Source organism: Zea mays, chromosome 5 (assembly GCF_902167145.1).
Source record: "Zea mays cultivar B73 chromosome 5, Zm-B73-REFERENCE-NAM-5.0, whole genome shotgun sequence".
In the NCBI taxonomy this organism is placed as follows: Eukaryota; Viridiplantae; Streptophyta; class Magnoliopsida; order Poales; family Poaceae; genus Zea; species Zea mays.
The window spans coordinates 196,469,342-196,485,539 of record NC_050100.1 but is presented as its reverse complement, the minus strand read 5'-3'; the positions used below and the strand labels follow the sequence as shown (position 1 = coordinate 196,485,539).

The window sequence follows — 16,198 nt, the reverse complement described above, 5'->3', positions numbered from 1 at the left end:
TAAAAAACTACGTCGGCCGTAGTCGCGACCCACAGGGTGCATGGCTGCATGCACGAGTGACGCGCACTGTGCTTTCCGCCGCTAACGACAGCCTGGGGCTGTGCTTGGCGTTGAACGTGATGGCCCTGGGCGCCAGTGAACTCTTCCTCAAAATGCGGCAAGACGCACGCACGAAGGGGCGTGGTGGCCTGTTTGCGCACGCCTGGTCTGGTAGCGAAAAATCAAGCCATTGTTCGCTTCCGGTCCAGCCTTTATTTTATTCAAAGAAACACACGCCATTCCGGCGGTACACGGTGACTGCGCGGATTTGCACATGTCACGCACGCAACAGTACAGTAGCGTCGTCGGCATAGTAGGCACCCGCGCACAGCTCGAATCATAAACTAAAAGCTATAGCGCCACGCCTTTCACGGCCATCCCGGCGGCCGGCCGGCGGGCGGGCGGGCGGGCGTGCCGTTATTTCGGTCCGTCCGTCCGTCCTCGTTAGTTGTCGAAGTTGACGACCGAGCGGTACGTGGCGCCGGGCGTCCACCCCGCGGGGATGACGTTGCTGGCGACGACCGTCCTGCCGGAGCCGGAGGTGAGGCGGACGGAGAAGGGCGCCTGCAGGGTGTCGCCGGAGTTGTACCGCCACACCGCGCCCCACGACTGCTGCATCGGCGCCCACGCCCCCCCGCCGCCGCCGCCGCGCTGCATGAGCTCCACGGACTCCAGCTCGCCGTCCCCGGACTCGTACTCGATGAGCACCGCGAAGTAGTTCGGGTTCGAGCCGGCGTCCACCTTGAACGCGATGTCCAGCCCTCGCCAGTTGCACGGCACCCTGCACGCACGCACGCATGCACATGTGGTGGGCGGCACAAAAGGACAAGCGCGAAGAAGTACAGTACAGACGCACGGGGAAAGCCTAGTTTGCTACACAGGAATGTTTGTACGTACGTGCACCCTGCATGCGTCACACACGGTTTCTACGTGCGTTGGTTGGAGGCAAGCTAATACTCCAACGGCATACATGACGGTACACCGCCGAAAGCGATTAGATGCACGCGTACGACACAAAACACAGGTAGTCGTACCGTAGTACGACAGTCCTGCTGCTTAGAAGCATCTGAGCGCGCGCGCGCGGTACGGGCGCGGCGGCGCTGCTAGCTAGCTTACCGAGTGTACTGGATCTTGAGGTGTCCGGCGCCGCGGAGCTGGTCCGCCTGGCCGTCCTTCGCCATGGCTCCGAACGCCGTGCCGCTCAGGTCGAAGTGCACGGGCTCGTCCAGGCACGCGCCGCCGGGGCACTCGTCGGTGAGGACCACGGTCACCGGGCTGCCGGAGCACGACGCGTGCCCGGTGCATTTCACCTGCGCGGCGGCGGCATTATATTATTAAGTAAGTGCGAAGAAGTGCAATAATATTACGAGCCACTCTTAAAGAAACGCTCGCATATGCACGAACCGTCGAACCGTACCTGATAGCAGGCGCCGCAGCCCTTGCCGTTCTGGAAGATGGATGGACTGCCGGCGGCGATCATGGACGAGAACGGCGGCTGGTCGACGGCGTTCTGGTACCCGCATGCACCACCTGCACGGAAAAACCGACGTACACACGTATACCCGGTCCCCGGAAGGCATTTGTTACAGATTCTTTATTCATTTATTTTATTTTTTATTTTTGTTTTGTGTGCAGGTGTAAGGGAAAATGCATGGTTCATGGAAAATTCACGCGCGTCGTCCGGCGGCCGTGCATCTGACTCACCGTCGCTCCCAGCGCCGGTGGCTGCGCCGTACCACGTCGCGCCCGCGTCGTCGGACCACCCGGAGAGCTTGCGGTGGAGCTCGACGGGCGCGCCAGGGCGGAGGAGGCAGGCGACAGCCGCGAGGGCTACAAAGCGACACAGGACCATCTTGGTAGCCATATGGCAAGGAAAAAGGACAAGGCAAGCCGAACAGAGTGTGCTTTTGTGCAGTGGTACTGGTGTGTGCTATCAAAGTGTGCCCCTGTGCCGTCTACTTATAGCCTGCAGATCACTACGAGGTAGGTGGGCCGGTGCACGGCAGTGAGTTCGTAATTGTCTGGTTCGAGTCTGCTGCCCGTAGATGTACCCATTCATGTACACGGCCAAAGTTTCCTTCAAGATTTAAATCTTCCCATCCAAAAAATATACTCCGTCGATTTAAAAATCGAAATAATTTCTAAACTTGTTCTAAGTTAAAACTGTTTTAAGTTTGACCAGAAGTGCACAAAATTTATGACGCCAAGTCAATGTCACTCGTGAAATATAATTTTACAACATACTTGTTAAATACGAATTTGTATTTAATAATTTAGGGATTAAAATATAATAAAAATGTAGTGTCAAAAATTTAAGGTCTATTTGGTTCGCTGACTAACTTGTCACATTTTGTCTAACTTTTCCGTTTAAATTTTGTTTTTTAATTCGAACGACTAACATTAAATAAAGTGTGGTGCAATTACCACAAATCAAACAGGTCTTAGTCCCTAGAAATCAAGCAACCCCAATCTTTCTTCGGTTTAACTGAATCGAAGACAGTCACTTCGAGACAGATTTCTGATGGGAGGTCACCGAGAGCATGATCCTGATCCTGCCTATACACGGTACACATCCCAGCCGGCGTACCTCCGCTCCATCAAGGATGGCAGTCGTATTTCGGTCAGGAGGAGCGAGCGACCCTACGATACGGGCCAAGTCGTTGCCCACCCGACCACCCCGAGACGGCCCCATCCGTTTCAGCCTCCGCAAATCCCAATGGGCCGCTTGCCATCACTGATTCACTGTTTTTGAAAATTTTCACCACTCCGCCACCATGAATCCCTGTAAAGCCTTGTTCGTTATAAGCCCATTCCCTGCCAGGGTCCCAGCCCAGAATGCAAGCCGTGGTGATCTGCTCCGGCGTCCGCTCTGTCTCTCACGGTCTCACCAGCATTCTCATTATTCTTCTTCCGTCTCTTTTACTTGTGTCGTATTTGTTGAAAAACCGTGGGTATTTAAACAGTAGTTTTTAACGGTATTTAGCTAGTTTATCAAATCTTATTTTTCTAAGGGATTCTCATTAGGAAAAATAAATTAATTTCTCTAGAAAAATGAAAATCTCTTGAAAAAACATGGTTGCCAAAAGTTTAGAAACTTAAACCTCCTTCAATATTTTCAGAAATTAAAGATAAAATTAGTGATAGTTTGGGAACCTATTTTACCATGGTATTTCTATTTTCCCAATTGAATTTAGTTCATTTTCCTTGAAAAAATATAAATCTCTTGGGAAAAAGAAGTTCTCAAATTAGCCCTGAGCTAATTTTACCTTAGTCCCCGGTAATCCCGAAGAGGATTTAAATTTTCAAACTAGCCCTTAAGTTGTTTAGAGTCTTTGGTTCTTGTGTCTCTTTTTGGATCCGGAATATTTGGGAAATTTTGGGAGTTGGACGCCATAAGTGATCGGAGTTGCTCCTCGGCACCACTCCACAACGGAGTAGATAGGGAGGCCAAGACGCACGGGAAAATAATGAGGCTTGTTGGCTTTAACTAGTGGATGCGACTGCGCCTGCGAGCTCTGCTTGTTCTTGCCCAACATATCAAGAGCTAGGCAAACATTTTATAAGCATAGAGTAACACATCCAAGTCATTCCAAGTGATCTTGTGATTATTGAGCCTTGTGAAGTTGACTTGTGAAGTGGTCTTGTGATTATTGAGCTGACTTGTCAAGTTGTCTTGTAAGTATAGAGCTGACTTGTGAAGTTGTCTTGTGATTATTGAGCCTTGGAGTTGAGACTCCCATTGATTTGTAAAGTAATTAAGAGCCTCCAAGTTGTGGAGTGCCTTGCGAGCTTGGTCTCGCTTGAGAAAGTAAAAGAGACTCTACGATCACTTTAGTGAGGGAAGGGTTGAGAGAAATATGGTCCTTAGTGGACTCCTCAATGGAGACGTGAGTATCTTTGTGAAACCAAACTCCGGTAACAAATTGTTTGGTGTTCCTTTGCCTTTTCCTTGCAATTTGTTCCTCACCTTTCCTCCTTGATCTTATACGTTTACTTGTTTCTAGATTTCTATTCCACTATGTTGCTAAGTTCAATTCCACGTTTATATTTACTAGCAAACTTGAGCAAGTATTATGCTTATAGTAACCCCAACTAACACCACTTATTCTAAGCACTTAATATCATAACCTTGGATCGAGTTTGGATTATTTTAAGTTAAATTTTAGGTGTCACCTTTTCAACCCCTCTAGGTCACTGACACTCCCTTAATATGATGACATCTAACCATACCACTAGGTTTAATGCATCCAAGACACAACCCTTACCTAGGGGTAGCCATCGAACTGGCTATCCCTACCCGCCTGTTGCTCTCTACTCGGCCTGATGACCTATAGAGTCCACCTTTAAGCATGATTTTCAATCCTTTTGTAAATGTGTTAACTCCCAAGTGTTCCACCAACTTGTGCACATGAGTTATTGAAAGTCGCCTAGAGGGGGGTGAATAGGGCGAATCTAAAATTTACAAACTTAAGCACAACTACAAGTCGGGTTAGCGTTAGAAATAAGAACGAGTCCGAGAGAGAGGGCGCAAAACAAATCGTGAGCAAATAAAGAGTGAGACACGATGATTTGTTTTACCGAGGTTCGGTTCTTGCAAACCTACTCCCTGTTGAGGTGGTCACAAAGACCGGGTCTCTTTCAACCCTTTCCCTCTCTCAAACGGTCACTTAGACCGAGTGAGCTTCTCTTCTCAATCAAACGGAACACGAAGTTCCCGCAAGGACCACCACACAATTGGTGTCTCTTGCCTCGGTTACAATTGAGTTTGTCACAAGAAGAATGAGAAAGAAAAGAAGCAATCCAAGCGCAAGAGCTCAAATGAACACAACAAATCTCTCTCTCTAATCACTAAAGCTTTGTGTGGAGTTGGGAGAGGATTTGATCTCTTTGGTGTGTCTTGTAATGAATGCTATAGCTCTTGTAAGGTGTAGAAGTGTAGAAACTTGGATGCCATTGAATGTGGGGAGGTTGGGGCATTTACAGCCCCAACCACCAAAAATGGTCGTTGGAAGTGTGCTGTCGCATGGCGCACCGGACAGTCCGGTGCGCCAGCCACGTCAGCTGGTTGTTGGGGTTCGACCGTTGGAGCTCTGACTTGTGGGGCCTCTGGGCTGTCCGGTGGTGCACCGGACAGGTCCTGTAGACTGTCCGGTGCGCCAACTACGCGTGCTCTGACTCTGGCGCGTACTGTAGCGCATTGAATGCGGTTGTAGTCGACCGTTGCGCGCGAAGTAGTCGTTGCTTCGCTGGCACACCGGACAGTCCGGTGAATTATAGCGGAGCGCCCACTGAATTTCCCGAAGGTGAAGAGTTCAGCCTCGAGTGCCCTGGTGCATCGGACACTGTCCGGTGGTGCACCGGACACTGTCCGGTGGCGCCAGATCAGGGTGCCTTTGGGTTGTCTTTTGCTCTCTTTGTTTGAACCCTTTCTTGGTCTTTTTATTGGCTTATTGTGAACCTTTGGTACCTGTAGAACTTATAGACTAGAGCAAACTAGTTAGTCCAATTATTTGTGTTGGGCATTTCAACCACCAAAATTAATTAGGAAAAAGGTGTAAGCCTAATTCACTTTCAGTTATCATTTTTTTCACACACATTTTTCGAAGGGTTTTGAGTTCCTTATCACCATGCTAGTAAATCCTAGCAACATAAGCAAAGTTAGATCACTCAAGTGGCACTAGATGACTGATATACAAATAACTTTGCCCCCTTAATAGTACAACCATCTATCCTAAAGCCACTCAAACACTTATCTACTGAAAGTTAGACCAATGAAATGAAATATTCTATAATTATACCTTTGCCTTGGGCATTCCAATTCATCTCCATGTTGGTGATGTTACATAAGCATCCAACCACTAGTTTCATCAAGTGATGAACAATGATGACCCATAGATGTAGCCAACCACTCTACATTTGATCATTGCACATAACATGAAGTCCCCCCCATAACTCTCCATCAAAACAACTTGATCATCAACACAAATAAACACTTGGCTTGAACTTCACAAAAAACAATATGATACACTTCATGTCATCATGTGGTCTTATTGGTTCATCAATCAAAACTATGTGTGCTCTTCACTTTTGCCTTAGTGCACCAATGACAAGTTCTTGCTAAAGCTTCTTGCCATGCCAGGTTCATTGCCCCAAAGCCTCCATTTTCCCTTCATATTTGCAACCCAGTTCACCATAGCCAAGCCATGTCTCTTGATCTTCTCCACATAGCCACATGCACATCATGCTATATATCATATGCAACGAGCTCTACAAAAGCACTAGTTTAGCTTTGTAACAAGTCCAAGCCACTTCACCATCATTGATCAAGTTGCTCACACTAGTGTACATGTGGACTAATCACTCGTGCATCTCAATAAACACATATTAGTCCATATATGTTGTCGCTCAATTACCAAAACCAAACTAGGACCTTTCGTATTGGCTAGTTTTTGGGCAAACTAGCAAAGGGTAACTAATAATGTTTGTGAGACAAAAAATGGCTAGTCTATGAGCAAAATAGCAATAGAGCCATAAAAGCTCTTGTTTGGGAGAGACCCCGTCAGGGCAAGGACATCAGCGGGTTGCCCTATATCAGCCACCAAGGCTATAGTGCCATCCCTGGTCATTGGATTAAGAGATGAAACAACATGATGTTGAAAAAAGTTTATGAAAAAGAGTATTAAATGTAAAAACATTGATTACATGTTGGATACCTCAATCGATCACGCACCCTATTTTATAGGGAGTATGGGTGATCTTATCATATTAAAAAACCAATATGGTACTTTTCTTATGTTATTTTATATAGTTTGTCTTAAACTGAGCCAAAGCTGGCATGTGCCTCTTAAAATGAGCACGAGATCAATTTGAATGTCAACAATAATCCTCACCATGACCAATGATAGAAGAGACGAAAGGCCCAACTTACTTTTATGTTTGTTTGTGAACTGGATTAGAGATGTGGAAAATTGAATGGCCCATTATTGGATAAGCTAATATGGAGTTATCTATGCAACTGAAGTACTACATCAAACGATTAGTAAGGGCGTGACTGATTCCATGACAAGGAGTGCATGGCTTCTCCTAGACAAGGCAAGTTGAAATGGGTTTGCTGCATATGAGGACTTGACATTTAGTTGACTACATAATGATCTATAGAACAGGTACTTTGGTTGTTTAGTTTTATGTTTATTTGATTATTGAAAGTCGCCTAGAGGGGGGTGAATAGGCAAATCTGAAATTTATAAACTTTAGGCACAACTACATGCCGGTGTTAGCATTAGAAACAAAGTCGAGTCCGAAAGAGAGGGCGAAAACAAATCACGAGAAAATAAGACGGATGACACGGTGATTTATTTTACCGAGGTTCAGTTCTTGCAAACCTACTCCCCGTTGAGGTGGTCACAAAGACCGGGTCTCTTTCAACCCTTTCCCTCTCTCAAACGGTCACCTAGACCGAGTGAGCTTTTCTCCTTAATCAACGAGTCACTTAGACCCCTTACAAGGACCACCACAACTTGGTGTATCTTGCTTGATTACAAGTTGCTTGAGAACAAGAATGGAGGAAGAAGAAAAGCGACCCAAGCGACAAGAACTCAAATGAACACAAATGTCTCTCTCTCACAAGCCACTAAGTCTTTGGAATGAGTTTGGGACTTGGAGAGGATTTGATCTCTTGATTTGTGTCTTGGAGTGAAGTCTAGAGCTCTTGTATTGAATGCAATGGTTGAAAACTTGGATGCCTTGAAGTGTGGTGGTTGGGGGGTATTTATAGCCCCAACCACCAAAATGGTTGTTGGGGAGGCTGTCTGTCGATGGGCGCACCGGACAGTCCGGTGTGCTAGCCACGTCACCCAACCGTTAGGGTTCAACCGTTGGAGCTCTGACAGCTGGGACCACCGGACAGTCCGGTGGTGCACCGGACAGTCACTGTTCACGATCCGGTGCGCCTTCTGGCGCTGCTCTGACTCTGCGCGTGCTGTCCGCGCACTGTTCACTGTTCACTGTTCACTTTTGCAGATGACCGTTGGCGCAGTAGCCGTTGCTCCGCATGGCACATCGGACAGTCCGGTAGCACACCAGTCAGTCCGGTGAATTATAGCGGAGTGGCTTTTCCAGAAACCCGAAGGTGGCAAGTTGGAGTTGATCCACCCTGGTGCACCAGACACTGTCCGGTGGCACACCGGACAGTCCGGTGCGCCAGACCAGGGTAGCCTTTGGTTTCTTTTGCTTCTTTCTTTTTGAACCCTATCTTGGACTTTTTATTGGTTTGTGTTATTGGTTTGTGTTGAACCTTTAGCACCTGTAGAACTTATAATCTGTTAGAATTATAGGCATTTTCCATATCATTTTAATTCCATAAATTAACATTATGATGATGACATATAACAAATAATTAATCATAGAAACTGTGATCTCAAATATATCCATAACAATATGGATCATGAGAACACAAAGCATATGAATCATATAAAACATACAAATACGATAAGCATATAAACTGATTGAACAATTGAAAATAAACAGATAGCAACATAAACAACATGACTGTAAAATTAAAACAGACATATATAACATATTATAATTTGACATAACAGATGAGATAAAATCATTGCTACATATAAAACAACACAGATGAATATATGAAACATATATAATATGTAGAACGCAAAATAGTAAGGAAATAAACTGATCATACCCTCCCATGCGCTCTGATGATCCAGATCCTTGTCCAGCTTCCCTTGTCATATCGCCAGGAAGAAGATGTTTTGGGCAGTCGTGTAGACGCTCCCCAAAAACCTAATTGCCGATCCCTCGTGCAAGGTCTCGAACGACAAGGGCTTCGGAGGCACCTGTCCTCTCGCTACTCTGTGCGCGCAGAGTCACGAGATGGGAATACCCTCACTTGCGGCTGGACTGTAACTCTGAAGGTTCTGTTCTCATGTACCAAGTGTCAGGGGTTCTCCTCTACTTGACCTATTGCAGAGGGAAGCTGAAGGAGAAGGGTCGCATGCGGCACGCCAGGAGACGGGCAGCTGAAGGACAAAGGTCTCGCATGCAGCTGGCGAAGAGACAGGCAACCCGTGGTGAGTGAGTGCTAAAACTTAACACAACCACACCACGCCCGCTCGCCTGCCTGCCACGCCACGCCACGCCCGAGCCCGGCCCAGCCGGCGGCGGCGCGCGCGCGTGGCACACCCTTGTCCGTTTCTTGACTTCTCAAGTTAGGTGGAATAATTCCCACCATATAAGTCAAGCCAAAAGACCCTTGGACTTCCAATATGGTACTATTGGTATTCTCCACCATTACACACCATAGAGTTTATTCAATAAATGGGCCAAGTCCATAAAAGATCCAACAATCCCCCCCAAACTCTAGGGTTTGTAATGATGAAGTATCAGAATCACAATCCTTTGATATACCAGTGTTTCGATGGAGACTGTTAAGTTGAACATCCATCTAGAATAAGAGTTTCACTCATTTACAACTGAACAATGGACTAAGCCTTGAATTGACAGTTTTGTGCGAAATAAGATTCACTCAAATCATTTGCTGGTACTAGGCTGCAAAAGGGTATTCCCGCTGTTTAGAAGCATATAAGTCACACTTTAGTGCCTTTCATGAGTATTTAGGGATTACCCAAGTCCCATAGACTGTGACCAGCAGTCTGACTCATATAGGTGTATTCCTCAGAAGATGTTCTATAGGACAACATCTCAACTTTATAAGACTCTTGGAATACATTAAGGTAAATACCATCCTGCCTTACAGATAGGAAAGATGTGCATCAGAAATGAGTTAAAGAAGGGATCTTTCCTCACAATCTACTCCTAGCTTGTTTCTCCACTCTACTTCACGGGATCTCCGATCACATAGAGCAGGTTACCACTAGAGTAGATTTCACATGGGTCTCATACCCATTTCTCTCGATGCACTTTCTATCACATTGCGTGACAGACCCTTAGTGAATTGATCTGCTAGATTATTCGATGTGTGGACATAATCCACCGTTATAACTCCGGAGTTTTTCAGCTTTCTGACAGATTTCAATCTCCTCTTAACATGCCTTGTAGACTTCATGTTATTCCTAGAACTGTTAACCTTTGTAATCACAGTTTGGTTGTCACAATTCATGTAAATAGCCGGTATCGGTTTTTCAACTACCGGTAAATCCAATAGGAAATCACGAAGACACTCGGCCCCAGCCCCAACAGTGTTTAATGCTGTGAGTTCCGCTTACATTGTAGACTTCGTTAAGATAGTCTGCTTGCAAGACTTCCAGGAAACAACGCCATCTCCAAACAGAAACACATATCCGCTTGTGGCATAAAGCTCATCAGCATCAGAAATCCAGTTGGCATCACAATAGCCTTCCAACACTTTTGGGTTTCCAGTATAATAAATATCGTATGTCATAGTACCTTTCAAATACCGCAACACTCTCTCAAGAGCACGCCAGTGATCATCTCCTGGTTTCGACATAAACCGACTTAGCTTACTCACAACATAAGAGATGTCTGGCCTTGTTGCACTTGCAAGGTACATGAGCGAGCCAATGATATGGGAGTATGTCAATTGATCCCTTGCTATTCTCCGATTCTTTCTCAATAGCACACTAGGGTCATAAGGTGTTGGAGCAGGATCACAGTCACTAAAACCAAACCGACTCAATACCTTTTCCACATAATGGGATTGTAACAAAGTTACCCCACCATCAACTTCTCTAACAAGCTTGATGTTAAGAATGGCATCAACTTCTCCCAAATCTTTCATTTCGAAATTGCTCGATAGAAGATTTTTAACTTCCTCAATCACATTGAGATTTGATCCAAAGATCAAGATGTCATCAACATAAAGGCACAACATAACAGACTCACCCCCACCATACCAATAATATACACACGTGTCAGATTCATTTACAGCAAAACCAGCGGCTGTAAGAGTATTATCAAACTTTTCATGCCATTGCTTAGGTGCTTGTTTTAGGCCATACAATGATTTTATAACCTGCACACCTTGTTCTCTTGACCATCCGCAATGAACCCTTCTGGCTGATCCATGTAGATCTCCTCATCCAACTCTCCATTTAGGAAAGCTGTCTTAACATCCATCTGATGAATGATAAGACCATAAGAGGCTGCCACGACTATTAATGTGCGAATTGTAGTCAATCGAGCCACTGGTGAGTAGGTATCAAAGAAATCTTCACCCTCTTTTTGGGTATATCTTTTGGCCACAAGCCTTGCCTTGTACCTCTCGATTGTACCATCAGGCCTAAGCTTTTTCTTGAAGATCCATTTGCAGCCTATAGGTTGACAACCATAAGGACGGTCAATGACCTCCCAAGTTCCATTAGACATAATAGATTCCATCTCACTCCTTACTGCTTCCTACCATAAGTCAGCGTCAGGAGAGGAATATGCCTCACTAATGGTAGTTGGTGTGTCTTCCACAAGGTACACTATAAAGTCATTACCAAAGGATTTTGCAACCCTCTGTCTCTTGCTCTTTCGAGTGACTATAGTGTCATCCTCCTCAGGGATGTGCACGTGAAGATCCTCAGCATGATCTATAGGAATAGACAGTTCGTGTTCATGGGGAATTATAGTCTCATGACTTGTATCACTAGGTGTATTCTTCATGGGAAACTCATTCTCAAAAAATGTTGCGTCTCTTGATTCCATGATAGTATCAACATACATATCAGGCACATCAGATTTTATAATTAAGAACTATATCCAGTGCTATGAAAGGAGTACCCAAGGAATATACAATCGACAGTTTTAGGCCCAAGTTTATGTTTTTTTGTTGATTGACAGATTCACTTTAGCCAAGCAACCCCAAGTGCGCAAATATGAGAGATTTAATCTTCTCTTTTCCCATTCCTCAAATGGTGTGATCTCTTTGTTCTTTGTTGGAACTCTATTCAGGACATGACATGCTGTCAAAATCGCCTCACCCCACCATGCCTTGGATATCCCGTTGTACTCAACATGGCATTCACCAAATCTGTTAGAGTGCGGTTTTTCCTTTTAGCAATCCCATTGGATTGTGGTGAGAATGGCGGTGTCCTCTCATGAATAATACCATGTTCCACGCAGAACTCATCGAACACATTAGAGAAATATTCTCCACCTCGATCTGACCTTAACCGTTTTATTTTTCTCTCAAGTTGGTTCTCAACTTCAGCTTTATAGGCCTTAAAATAATTAAACGCTTCATCTTTTGTTTTTAAGAGATACACATAGCAAAATCTAGTGGAGTCATCTATAAAGTAAGAAAGTATCTTTTATCACCTTTGGTCAAAATTCCATTCATCTCGCACAGATCAGAATGAACAAGTTCTAGAGGTGCCAAACTCCTCGCCTCAGCAACCTTGTGAGGCTTGCGGGGTTGTTTTGATTCAACACACACATGGCACTTAGACTTTTTGGTCAAGTTAAATTTAGGAATTAGATTTAAATTTGCTAACCGCATAAGACAGCCAAAGCTTGCATGACAAAAACGTGAATGCCATAAATCTGACTCATCAGAAAAATGAACAGAATTCACCATTTTATTACACACATCATGCAGTGATAAGCGGAACAAGCCTCCGCAGTCATATCCTTTACCAACAAAAGTACTATGTTTAGACACAACACATTTATTAGACTCAAGAACAACTTTGTATCCATCTCGACAAAGCATCGAAGCACTAACGAGATTCTTCTTGATAGAGGGCACATGCTGCACGCTCTTCAATGGCACCGTCTTTCCCGAAGTAAACTTCAGAATGACCGTACCAACACCAAGAACATGAGCACGTGACCCATTTCCCATTAACAAGGCGCTAGACCTCCCGACCTGGTAGGAAGTGAACATAGAGGCATCAGCACACACATGAATGTTTGCACCACTATCCATCCACCACTCAGGTGAATTACAAACTGAAAGAACAAATGGTAAAGAATTACCATACCCAGATGTTCCATCTTCAGTTTCAGTGGTTACAACATTTGCTGATTTCTTGTCTTATGTGAACTTGCGATCAGAGCACTCTCTTGCCCAATGTTGATCACTGCCACAGACAAAGCATCCTCCCTTTCCCTTGTTATTGTTGTTCTTCTTTTTAAACTGTGTTGTTTGAACAGGTTTATTTGCGTTCTCTTGTTTGTTCTGGTTTTTCTTCTTGTTAAACTTGCGGAAGTTTCTCTTCTGCACCACATTAGCAGTAGAGGTCTCCACACCTTTTCCACTGTCCTTTGTTCTAGCCCTTTCCTCAACATCAAGAGTACCAATGAGCTCTTCCACATTGAACTCTTGTCTCTTATGTTTGAGAGAGGTAGCAAAGTCCTTCCAAGAAGGTGGCAACTTGGCGATTATACCACCAGCCATAAACTTGTCAGGCAAAGGACAAGGAAAAAGTTCGAGTTCCTTAGCTAGTCCCTGAAACTCATGAGCCTATTCCACTACAGATCGGTTCTCAACCATCTTGTAGTCATACAGCTGCTCCATGAGATACAGCTCGCTACCAGCGTCAGTTACTCCAAACTTTCCAACAAGTGCATCCCACAACTCTTTCCCTGTAGGAAGGATGGTATAACTTTTCTGGAATTTTGTATCCAGTGCGCTAATTACTGCTCCTCGAAAGAGGTTGTCTTCAGCCTTAAACTTAGCCTCATCCTTAGGAGGTAAGTTGACAGGCTTGCCCTCAGCGGCATGAAAACAAGACATTGCAGTAAGCCACAATTCCATCTTAGCTTTCCATATCAAGAAGTTTTTACCATCAAAAGGATCAGACTTTAGCACAGCAGCAAAACCTCTGACAGAAAAATGCCTAAAATTAGGTTTTTGGATTGTTAGAATTATAGGCATTTTCCATATTATTTTAATTCCATAAATTAACATTATGATGATGACATATAACAAATAATTAATCATAGAAACCGTGATCTCAAATATATCAATAATAATATGGATCATGAGAACACAAAACATATGAATCATATAAATCATACAAATACGATAAGCATATAAACTGATTGAACAATTGAAAATAAACAGATAGCAACATAAACAACATGACTGTAAAATTAAAACATACATATATAACATATTATAATTTGACATAACAGATGAGATAAAATCATTGCTACATATAAAACAACACAGATGAATATATGAAACATATATAATATGCAGAACGCAAAACAGTAAGGAAATAAACTGATCATACCCGCCCATGCGCTCTGATGATCCAGATCCTTTTCCAGCTTCCCTTGTCATGTCGCCAGGAAGAAGATGTTTTGAGCAGTCGCGTAGACGCTCCCCAAAAACCTAATTGCTGATCCCCGTGCAAGGTCTCGAACGGCAAGGGCTTCGGAGGCACCTGCCCTCTTGCTACTCTGTGCGCGCAGAGTCACGAGATAGGAATACCCTCACTTGCGGCTTCGCATGCGGCACGCCAGGAGACGGGCAGCTGAAGGACAAAGGTCTCGCATGCGCGCCCGCCTACCTCGCCACGCCACGCCCGGCCCGGCCGGCGGCGGCGGCGCGCACGCGCGTGTGGCACACCCTTGTCCGTTTCTTGACTTCTCAAGTTAGGTGGAATAATTCCCACCATATAAGTCAAGCCAAAAGATCCTTGGACTTCCAATATGGTACTATTGGTATTCTCCACCATTACACACCATAGAGTTTATTCAATAAATGGGTCAAGCCCATAAAATATCCAACATAATATAGAGCAAACTAGTTAGTCCAATTATTTGTGTTGGACAATTCAACCACCAAAATCATTTAGGAAAATGTTTGGCCCTATTTCCCTTTCAATTATTTTTGCACTCCACTCTCGCAAGGACGATTCATGAGACACGACCATGTGAGCTAGGCTCTTTGCGTTTTCTATGAGCCATGCTTGGTGGTGCGTTTTGTGTGTCGTCAACCAAGCCCTAGCATTATTACAGTAAGCTAAACGTCTGGTTTCTTCGTGACCGCTGGCCAAGCCAGGATGGGTGCAAAGCACCAAACACGCCCTAAAAACCTCTACAAATCTAAAAATGCACAGACTACCAAACAACTTAGATTGCAGATAAGCACTTAATTTGTTTGAATTAAAAAATGCAAATAAGCTAGTTAATGCTTAGATTCTCTTCTCTAAATTTTTAGTGCTAAACTTCTAAATAAGGTTGCCTCCAAAAGGCGATAGCTAAAAGAAGCAGGCATTCAATGTGTTGGCTGGCGTAGGTACTTTAGTTGGCCATCTACAATACAACTCTTTCCAACTTTACAACAAACATAGCTAACCTTATACGCACTGACAAGAATGACCCACCAATTTACATACCATTATAGATTTTCTCTCACTTGCCATGGTATTTGGCTGCTCTGTTTGCCTGTTTTGTTAAATGGAAGATGCATAGAGCTACAATAAATATGAGCAGCCATAATAGCTTTGCATACCCTTTTAGTTGCTCTAGTGGAGGCAGCCTAAGTGGTTTAAAGTTAGCTTTAATTAAGCCCACCTTATAGTCTCCTAAACTTTTAGAGGTCTAAAATTTAGAGAAATAGATTCAATCACCCCCTTAATCTTGACCAAAGTGCAAGAATTAACGCGTACAATTCAAGAAAAGTTAAAGTAACTTATCCTCTTTTGTATTCAAGGTGAGTTTAACCTAACGTTGAAGTACCTAGACCCAAGAGTGCGGATGCCACATTTGATGGTACTGAAAATTGAACCTACCACTTCCAAAACAATAGGTATCTAATCAAACACTCCATGCATTTGAGTTATAAGTTGTTTTAATTTTATTCAAATATTTCCCCCCCAAATTTAATCAGTTTGAAATGCACTTTATACTATTTGATTATTATATTAAATGATATATGGTATGTTTGTTTATCCTGTATTTATGTGAACATATCTATTTTATTGTGTTTTGGGGAAAAACTTAGAGTTAGATTTTTTTCCTGAAATTATAGTGGATATAGAACGGATGAAGTAAATATTTCAAGCCCCTCGCAGTCTCAATAGGCGAAGGCAAAACAACGATCAACATTGACAGCTCTTGAACGGAAGAAACTAGGAAGCGATCCATTTCTTGCAGTTGCAGGTTGCAGCCAGAAACTCAAGAAATGAGAATCGCGCCAGGGGGCGAAGGGCTGTTCGTTTTTATT

The 16,198-nt window shown here is 44.1% G+C and overlaps 1 protein-coding gene across 2 annotated transcripts; it reads right to left on the bottom strand.

Moving 5' to 3' along the window:
- Positions 1-211: 211 nt before the first annotated feature.
- Positions 212-1,994, bottom strand: LOC100216633 (Expansin-B4). Of its 2 annotated transcripts, XM_008683038.4 has the most exons (4): positions 1,744-1,994; positions 1,457-1,569; positions 1,156-1,349; positions 212-820 (listed from the first exon to the last, which is right to left on the bottom strand). In XM_008683038.4, the coding sequence occupies exons 1-4, from the start codon at positions 1,901-1,903 to the stop codon at positions 484-486; spliced, it is 804 nt and encodes a 267-aa protein (XP_008681260.1). In that variant the 5' UTR covers positions 1,904-1,994; the 3' UTR covers positions 212-483.
- Between the last annotated feature and the right edge of the window lie 14,204 nt (positions 1,995-16,198).

Coding starts and splice junctions, on each gene's coding strand:
- LOC100216633 (XM_008683038.4), bottom strand. CDS start 1,903: ATGGCTACCAAGATGGTCCTGTGTCGCTTTGTAGCCCTCGCGGCTGTC. Junction 1,350..1,456: donor GCTGCGGCGCCTGCTATCAG/GTACGGTTCGAC, acceptor GCCGCCGCGCAG/GTGAAATGCACCGGGCACGC. Junction 821..1,155: donor CTCAAGATCCAGTACACTCG/GTAAGCTAGCTA, acceptor GCGTGCGTGCAG/GGTGCCGTGCAACTGGCGAG.